Raw genomic sequence first — 10,403 nt, forward strand, 5'->3', positions numbered from 1 at the left:
ACCCCCAAAGTAGGCAAAGAGAGCAGCAATAAGAGAGGCAGTGATCCCTGAACTTACAAATATACAAATATACAGACGGATGCAAGACTATTAGAAGTAATACGGTCAGCTGGGGTGGGCAGACCAGTGATGCGTTCTATGAGCAGAGCACATAAACTGCCAGTCTTATGAGCAGGCTTTCAAACCTCCAGCATTCCACTCTGATGACGTTGGCAGTTAGCTGATGAAAGCTAAGTTTATCAAACAGTTATTAGTTTATTAAACAGTTGTTTTTTTTATTTATCCCAGTGTTCGACTACTTCTCTCAACATATATATATATATATATATATATATATATATATATATATATATATATATATATTCGCCATCCAGAGTTCCAATAAGTTGGGTGATCATATAAGTTGTTCAAATAAATAAATATCATGCTCAGCAAAAAAACTTTATTGCATATTATATCACATGGAGCTAAACATCCATTTTTATTATTTTCCCTAAACTCAGGCCAAATCCAACTGTAAGTTAAAATTCACATCAGAATTAAGGGACTCTGATGCCAACATTGATTATTAAAAAGATTCAAATGAGGAAGGTTTTTTTATTAACTGTTTGATCCAAAGATTGCATATATGGGGCCAAACGATAATAAGTTAAATATTGGAATCCCAGGTGTGGACATTTAAAGTCAGCAAAATGAAATGATAAGCTCCAGGATATAAGAAAAAAGCCTTCTTTATTGCTCAGCTTTCATCAACAAGCTGTTAACATCATCAGAGCAAAGGGCTAAATGACAAGGGAGCATGTGCATATACTTATATAACAATTAAAATGGTTACAGTATGGCAAGTACATATAGTGTGCTCATATATATAATGATACTTAAATAGGACTTAATAGCTTTAAGCCAGTTATACTGCATGAGTGGAATGCAAGAATATAAATCTTGACTACACCACAAAGGGGACTTGCTTTGAAGAAGAAGAATGGCTGGAATTCTTTCGTAATGGCTTCATTAACTTTTCTACAAAATCTAGTGATCAGACATGCTTATGTCCCTGAATACCTGTTGTACCCTTTTTCAAGTCCAAAACAACTCCCTGTCCTTGCTATATCTAGGATTTGAGCCTTGCTTGGCATTTGTCAAGAGTCTCTCAATGGGGCAGAGTATCTCCCTGGTGGTGTGGTCACTGTGGTTCTCCTCATCAGACACTGGATCATACAGTTACTAGCTGCCATTTGAGAGCTTATACGGGAGGAAAAGCAGAGTTTCTCCAAGCAACAAATACTGCACTTAATAGGATAAATGGCCTAAATATTGATAGGTGAACACTTATTCTTTTCTCACGAACCAACGTATTTCAAAATGTAACCTATAACTTATGTATAACTTCTTGAATTCCTCATACCTTACAACATTGACTAGATGCTTCCATCATACGCATATCATAGTGTTATGTGCTCCATTTATTTATTTTTACTATTGCTTTCCATGTACTCTATGCCATATGCTCAGTAAATAAATAAGAGATCCTATCTAAGTATACAATGTGGGAATCCAAAGAACAGGTCTACACATGGATTTAAGTGAGACTCTTCTGAGAAGGTAGAACGGATAATATCCATCTTTATGTACAAAAGCACTTGAAAGTGGCATTTGATCCACTGTAATTGTAATATGGGACTATCCACCAGAATCCACCTAAGATGTCTGCTATCTGAAGTAAGAGACAAAATACTCCTTGCATTTACTGGATGGGCAATTGAACTTTCTTTCCTTCTTTACCCTACCGGAATTCCGAAGGCTAGTTTGGGTTTTATCACATCTTGCTCTCTTTGTCCCCATCCCTCAGCATCTGCTGCCTAAGGTAGCCAGGTACATTTTAACAGGACTACTTGACTGTCCTTCAGACTACCTTATAATTTGGTCACCCTCCTCCTGCTTCATTTATAATGTAGGTGTCCTTCAGTTACTGGCACTTGGAAGCTACTTGCTAAACAGAATACAACTTTTATCACCTTTCCATATGTGTTTAATTTCCACACACAGAGTATTTTCAAACACGATCTGGAAGAAGGGTTCCTGAAACGAATAGCAAGACGAAAAGTCCGCCGGCATGTCTTTGGAGAAATTAACACCAAGAAAGTTTATCAGTTTGGAACAGCTTGTACACCTTTTCATGCACTGACTACAACTGTGAGTAAAACATGGGCAGGCAACCTAATGCTCGTAGCATCTATGCAACAGGTTTTTTAATTCAATTTTCCTTTGTATGCCCTTCTGTTTGAGCTTACATATTAATGTAATTAAAGTACATGCGTGGTCATTTAATAACCAAGAACTGATGCATTTCCACCTTTACATTATGCTTATGATAAAATATGAACCAGAGTTATTTAGGATGTTACACCAAATCAAACCCACACTAAACAAAGTGTTTGTTAAGAAATAGCTAACTGGCTAGAAGCTCACTAGTTTCCAGGATACCAGAATTACGTTGTAGTTCAAGGCCTTCATCAGATATAGTTGTGAAAACAAGATAATATTGTATCTGCAAACTCACACTAAATTACAGTTCCGGTTCCATAAAACTGGAAAATTCCACCCTAACAATACACAGAAGAGACTGTTCTTTGCACACATTTGCACTAATGAATCAACTGCTGAATGTTTGAGTTCACTCCCAATAGATGTGAAATTACATTTGCTTGTAATGATTCCTCTCCTCTGCCTTTCTCATGCACACAATCTTATTGTAAATTTAAGATCTGAGTAGACTTCTTGGGAGCACAAGTGCAATGCATGTACTTGTTTTATTTTGTTGTAAAGAACGGCCTTCGAGAAAACTCAGCAGCTGTGGGGTAATGAAAAGAGGAAGGAAGGGAACATTTAACTGGGTTTTTTTTTCTTTGCCTATTGGGGTTTTAATATAAATCACTTCCCAAGAGCTAGTGTATGCATTTTAAAAGAAAAATAAGCTTCTTGGCTTGTTTACATAATAAAAAACACAATATGGCATTCCAGTTAATTATATTCATGCAATTACAGGTAGCCCTGTATGGCCACAACTGAACCCAACATTTCTATTGCTAAGCAAGAGAATTGTTAAGTGAGTTTTGCCCCATTTTACGACCATTCTTGCCACTGTTGTTAAGTGAATCACTGCACTTGTTAAATTAGTAACACAATTGTTAGGTGAACCTGGCTTCTGCATTGACTCTGCTTGTCAGAATGTCACAAAAGGTGATCAAATGACCCTGGGAGACTATAATCATCATTGCCAAGCATCCCAATTTTGATCACAGGATCACAACCTCAAAATGGCCTCTGGATAAGTGCCAAGAAATCAAAGATCACATATGTGAGCTGTGCCACACAGATATGGGAAATCACACTCGTATCACAGCGACTTGAGGACGGAAAAAGGTTTGCTTATTTGGGTAGTGTAATCACCCAAAATGGAGATGCAGAGATGAACGCCAAGTGCCGCATTGGAATGTCAACACCTGCTTTCTATAGTATAAATAAAATCTAGTCTTATCGTCATTGAAACTTAAATTCCATTTTCTCCCCCCTATATAGTGATCCCAACAGCCATTTATGCCAGTGAGATGAGGAAGGCATCAGCGAGTATTAACAAGAGACTTGACGTCTTCCAAGAAAGTTCCCTTTACTGGATCCTAAAGAGTTGCTATTTTAACCATATTATAATAATAATAGTAATAGTAATAATAATAGAGTTGGAAGGGACCTTAGAGGTCATCTAGTCCAACAAATGGCTGTCCAGTTTCTTCTTAAAAACTTCCAGTGTTGGAGCATTCACCGCTTCTAGAGGCAGGTTGTTCCACTGATTAATTGTTCTAACTGTCAGGAAATTTCTCCTTAGTACTAGGTTGCTTCTTTCCTTGATTAGTTTCCATCCATTGCTTCTTGTCCTGCCTTCAGGTGCTTTAGAGAATAGCTTGACTCCCTCTTCTTTGTGGCAGCCCCTGAGATATTGGAACACTGCTATCATGTCCCCCCTCGTCCTTCTCTTCATTAAACTAGACATACTCAATTCCAGCAACCATTCCTTATATGTTTTAGCCTCCAGTCCCCTAATCATCTTTGTTGTTCTTCTCTGTACTCTTTCTAGAGTCTCAACATCTTTTTTACATCGTGGTGACCAAAACTGGATGCAGTATTCCAAGTGTGGCCTTACCAAGGCATTGTAAATCACGTGATCTTGATTATATCCCTCTGTTAATGCAGCCTAGCACTGTGTTGGCTTTTTTGGCAGCTGCAGCATGCTGCTGGCTCATATTTAAGTGATTGTCCAGTAGGACCCCAAGACCCCTCTCACAGTTACTACTATTGAGCAAGGTACCACCTATACTATACCTGTGCATTTGGGGTTTTTTGCCTAAATGTAGAACCTTCCTTTTTTTACCATTGAATTTCATTTTGTTAGATAGTGCCCAATTTTCAAGTCTGTCAAGATCCTTCTGTATCTTAAGCCTATGTTCTGGAGTGTTGGTTATTCCTGCCAGTTTGATGTCGTCTGCAAATTCGATGAGTTCCCCATCTATCCCCTCATCCAATTCATTGATGAAGATGTTGAAGAGCACTGGGCCCAGAACAGAGCCCTGGGGCACCCCACTACACACTTCCCTCCATGTAGATGCAGTTCCATTGAGAACCACATGCTGAGTACGGCCGGTCAGCCAGCTACGAATCCATCTGGTGGTGATGCTGTCTAACTCACATTTTTCTATCTTATCAAGTAGTAGGTTGAGGTCTACTTTATCAAATGCCTTACTAAAGTCCAAGTAAATTATATTCACAGCATTCCTCTGATCCACTAATTTTGTCACCTAGTCAAAGAATTCAATAAGATTTGTCTGGCATGATCTGTTTTTGATAAACCCATGTTGGCTTTTGGTAATGACTTTGTTTGCCTCTACGTGAAGAAGTGCTCCAAATGAGTTTCTCCTGCAAATTACATAACCTTGTCACATGCTGAAGACTCCAACTTGCAGGTCACATTCTCCATTTGGAGAACAATCAAATCCCCAAGCTGACAATGAGATGGAAACACGCCCCTCCAATCTCAAACAACCAAGAGGGCACCCTCGAAATACACAGAGAAGAATGTTTTAAATATCACATGGGAAGATAGTGAAATACTTATTCAAAACTCAAAATACTGGAGATCTCTTGCTGCCCAAATGCTACATAGCATGGGAGGATCTAATGCTAAAAAAAATGACCACAGTGAAGCTGTGATGGTCATATGTGTAAAAAACAATCATAAGTTACTTTTTTCAGTGCCATTGTAACGTCAAATGGTCACTAAAGGAATGGTTGTAAGTAAAGGACTACCTGTAATTTAATCTCTAATTGGGAGGTGGCAGATTTTAAGCATTTTTTTCAAGAAAAATTATAATACTACTAGATTCTTAACATGGTGTCTTTTATGGATGATCTAGGTGATCCTTTCTATATTTATTCTAGGAAATGGAAACTCTAACCTTCCCCAGCAATCTGCCCATGACACCACGGATGATGAACAGGGGCATAGTTTGCACCAATGAGTCAGAGCTGAAAACGATTCAGCTGACTTTCCCAGAACTGGATGAAGAATCTGCAAAAAAGTCTTACCCCGGTGATAGAAAGAAACCATTTGGTCCAACCAAAAAGTCCACCTTGCCTCTGTTAGTTAAGATGTCAAGATCCCGGTTCTCTGAAAATAAGAAGATCTCCGGTTGCCATCTTCCGAGGGTCCCCACTGTCCCTGCATCAATATCGCTCAAGTGGGGAAAATTCTAAAAATTGTTAAAAAGCTCAATTAATTTAACCCAAATAGGTCTGGTTTGGGGATGGTCCAGGAACTTTTAGACATTCTGGAGCTGAGAACTGCACAGATATGTCAGTGATCCAGAGAAGAATGCTGCTGCTCTACATTGAATCTCCAATGCAAAACAATAATTGAAACAACTGCTATGGCCCCTCTGGTGGGCTAAGCAGAAGCCAATTTAATCACTTGCATGTACCATCAGAATAAAGCCAGATGTTTTATTAGGAATGATAAATTCATCTGCTGAATTGACATTTGCAGTATTAGGAAGGAAGCATACAGAACCCAAGAATGCTGGTTATAAAATCAAATATTCATTCTAGCTAATATGTTTATTTTTTATTTATAGACTTGGGAATATTAAAGGAATATTAAATATTTAAAATATTAAATGTGAGAATCACTGAGTGTGATTCCCGAGTGTGTGTCAATAGACCTGCATAGACTTCCCAAGTGGTAAGATATGGGCTTTTAAAGTAGTCTGTAGATTAGTAAGCTAAATTGCAGAGAATAGTATCACTTGGGGCCAATCTTGTAGAATACAAATTTTAGCAGAAATGCTGCATGTTATACAGGTATAACTATGGTTGGTTAGTTGGTATAAAACGTTTGCATTTTAAATCTATGATAGCCAATAGAAGAACATCAAAGGAGCCATTGGATGATAATTAATTATATGGAATATTGGAACTTGGAATATATAAGGAATTCTGTGTGGGTGTGTCAAACAAGAGACAAGAGAAGGATATAATATATGTGAATGAAGATGGCCTGGTCGTGATGACTACATGCAATATTCTCAATATTGAAAGCCATCTTTTTCATCAGAATCTCTTGATATTTTTAAGCATCTTTGTTTTTTGCTTGTTTAATTTAAATCCATCTAATGCTCCAAAATGTTTCAATTTGTTTATTAAATGTTCTATACCATTCTGAGGGACTGGTTTGAACAAAACTCAGCACTTTTTCGTGCGTCTGCTGATAAAAACAGGATCGCCAACATAATTGCCAACGTCCGATAACGGATATGGCACAAGAAGAAGAAAAATACCATTCTGAGGTTCTTGGCAAAATGAGAATTAGGTCGTAGGCAAAACCTCTCAATTTATAAGTCTCTTTTCAAATTTTCAATCTTGTTATCTTCTCATCCTGTTTAATGCCTCCAGACAAAATTTCTAAGACTAAAATAAAAAGTAGAGGTGAGATAGGGCATCCTTGCCTTGTTCCCTTCTGAATTTGACATGTTTTGGTTAACTCACAATTGACAATAATATGTGCCTTTTGTGGTGTATATATTGATTTATCCCTTGAATAAAATTCTCCCCAAATCTTTATTCTCCCAAACTTTCAACATAAAAGTCCAATTCAAGTTATCAAAAACCTTCTCTGCATCAAGAAAAATCAATGCTGCCTTCATCTTATTATATTGTTGCAATATTCTACTACATCCAGAACAGTTCTCATCTTGTCTCTTGACTGTCTTTTAGATAAAAATCTACACTGATCTTCCTGAATAAAAGTCCTCTTTACCCTGTCAGCCAGTATTCTTATAAATATTTTATAATCATTGTTGTTTGTTTTGTTTTTTATTAAATGTATATGCCGCCCATCTTATTATCGAGCAACTCTGGGCGGCTTATTCAGCAATGAAATTGGTCTATAATTTTTAGTTAAAGTCAAGTCCTGTCCCTCTTTGGGGAGTAAAGCAGTGTTCACTTCTTTCCATGATACTGGCATAAGAGATCCTTGTAATACAGAGTTCATACATATTTAAGTGGTTGTGGAAGATGATCTTCAAAATACTTATAAATTTGGTACTCCATCAGGGCCTGGTCCCCACCCTATTTTGATCTCTCTGATTTTTCAAAAGTTATTACTGCACTATTCATATTTTGTTTCTGAACTCGAAAGAGTTTGGGTAAATTATGTTTTTTTCAAATATTCATTAATCTTTTTCAGGCAAACTTCATGTTTTTATACAAATTTGAATAAAAATCATAAAAAGATTTCTGAAAAATCACATTGTTAATATAGTCTTCTTGAATCTTTAATATTATTTTCCTTTCTCTCTCCTTTCTCAATTTACAAATCAACTATATGCCAGTTTTTCTGTTTTACATTGTGTAACTTAGTCTCTAGTTCTATCACAATTAACATCAATGTTTGCTGATGTAAGAATTTAATTTGATGTAAAATAGTAGACTCTGCTGCTTTCTGGAAATCCTTTTCTTTCCTCTTAATTTCATCTAGTATAATTTATATTTTTTTCTGGGATTTTCTGTTTAATTCCCAATTATAGGCAATAAAATAGCTTCACATTACAACTTCACTGGTATCCCTATTTCCTTTATCCAAATTCATATCAAAAATTCATCTAGCTTCTTTTTACAAGTTTCCACATGTTGAAAAAAAATCCTTTTTATATCATTTGGCACATAAAGTCCAACAGTTGTTGATGTGATGCCTTGCATCTCTACTTCTACTACTTCGTATCTGTTTTGTTCATGTGACAATAAAAGCTGTGTTTACTTATTTATTTATTAAACTTCTATATCACCCATCTAACTGAGGCAATTCTAGGCAGCTTTAAGTTGTGATTTAATGTAGAAAACAATGCCTTTGATGTTTTTTTATACCTGCTCATATAAATTACTTTGCTGAAGACTTATATATCAAATATTTTATATCTTTTGACCTTATATGTGTTTCCTCCAAGCAAATTGCATCTTGATTCGACTTTTTAAAATAATGGATAATCTCTGCTTTTTGAGAAGCAAGTTCCACATTGTAATTTTCTCCTCCCTACTCCATACATTGACAATCTGTTGAAGTCTTTAGCTGTGGCTCCTATTGGTTGCTGCTCATGTACTCCTTTCTCTTTGATATTCATTAGATCTTGTTCTACGTCTAACCCATTTTCTTTTAATAAAATACTTGGCCTTTTAAATAGATTTTAATCTGAATCTTTGTTGCCAATAGTTGAAGATTACACCCTCCAATTTATTCCAATGGAATAAATCAATTCATCAATTGATTTGGAAGCACTTGACCCCTCAGCTGCAGGACAAATTTTAATCTACACTTTCAATGAGTTTATTAATTCTCTACAGTTTGCTTAATAATATCCTCAAACTAAAATACTGTCATTTTTTTCAAAAAAAAAACCACCTGAAGTTTAAGTGATATTAATTAAATTTTATAAAGCAAACTCATTGTAATCTTTATGCCACTGCTTTCTTATATTCTCAAGCAAACGTAGGCAAATATACATGTCCCAGGATAATGTTTCAGAGTCCAATCAGACTCTTGTCACTGGGACCAGAGGTTTAGTCTTCCAAGCTTTTGGAGGATGGGCCCCAGCGTGAGTCCAAAAGTTTGGAAGACTAAGCCTCTGGTCCTGGTGACAGAGCCTGATTGGATCCTGTAGTATTCTCAGGTTTTTATATTATGCAGATAGAAATAATACAGATAGAAATGGTCTGTTTTAAATTTTGTCTTTTAGTTAGACACCGTTTCAAAGATGTTAAAAGATAAGACCCTATGTTACTTAAGCTAACTGTTGATTTGAAACAATGAGTATTTAAATGATGGGAGCTTTCCAGCACGAGTTGTTTTAGAGTTGGCTTGCAAGCATAATGTGATTTAATAAGGTATGCTAGATGCTTGGTAACCATCATGTTATTGATTGTTGTTGTTGATTTCTGTTTCCTTGTCCCAAACTGTATAAAAACAAAAAAAAGGGTTGCTTTTAATGCCTATGGATTATGAGTCAATAAAAGCTCTATTTCTTCATCTTCCTTGGAGATATGAACAGTTTTAAGCTATATCTAGTTTATATTAATTCAAATATCATTGCTTTCAAAGAATCTGGGGACTCTGGTATGATGATCGTGCTAAGAAAGCTCTTGGAACCTTCTACATTGTTCTCAAATACAGATTTACAGGGATTAATTTATATCTGTAAAGTGTGTGTATACTAAAATTCACACTGGAACTAGTCTAAGTCTTTCCTGGTTGCATTATTCAGAGGGCCTGCCTTTCAATTTTCAAAGCTCCTCCCAACTGAACGGATGCAAAAATATCAAAAGAGGAACATTATCATCCATGAGGAATAAATTAGAGAGTGCTACAATGAAATAAACTATCTTCCATATTTTCTAGAACAGACAAGATGTGAACCCTGTAATATTGTGCTATGCTATTATGTTACGCTAATGTTATGCTATTACAAAATTTTACTTTTGTAAGATAAAAATCAAGCTTCCACTTCCTCCTAAGGTGCTTTGCAGTTGAATTGTTTCTCTTAAAACCGGAGGTTTCTTTTTTAAAAAAAAAAAATAGACAAGTGGCTCTATGCCACTGTGATAAGAACACTAGGGAGAGGCAATTCAGACATTAAAAATGGAAAGCTAAGACATGCTGAGCCTTTTGCAAACAAGGACAACTTATAATCTGGGTCCCTGAGACAGTCCTTGGCACTAATGATCAAAGCAACACTAGGATTCAAATCTTTGTAAAAGACAGAAGTTAAATTGAAGTGTCTTGTAAATCAAACTGAATCAACATCTCA

General features: G+C 36.1%; 1 protein-coding gene across 1 annotated transcript in view; it reads left to right on the forward strand.

The window, feature by feature from the left end:
* Positions 1–6,092, forward strand: part of LOC120300024 — a 50,930-nt gene extending 44,838 nt beyond the window's left edge. The window contains exons 5-6 of the mRNA XM_039325507.1: positions 2,047–2,193; positions 5,491–6,092. Coding sequence (XP_039181441.1) covers positions 2,047–2,193; positions 5,491–5,805 — 462 coding nt within the window. The 3' untranslated portion in view covers positions 5,806–6,092. The remainder of the gene's footprint in view (positions 1–2,046; positions 2,194–5,490) is intronic.
* Positions 6,093–10,403: the final 4,311 nt, after the last annotated feature.

The sequence above is a fragment of the Crotalus tigris genome, unplaced genomic scaffold, assembly GCF_016545835.1.
Source record: "Crotalus tigris isolate CLP2741 ecotype Arizona unplaced genomic scaffold, ASM1654583v1 scf7180000024337.5909745, whole genome shotgun sequence".
Classification (NCBI taxonomy): domain Eukaryota; kingdom Metazoa; phylum Chordata; class Lepidosauria; order Squamata; family Viperidae; genus Crotalus; species Crotalus tigris.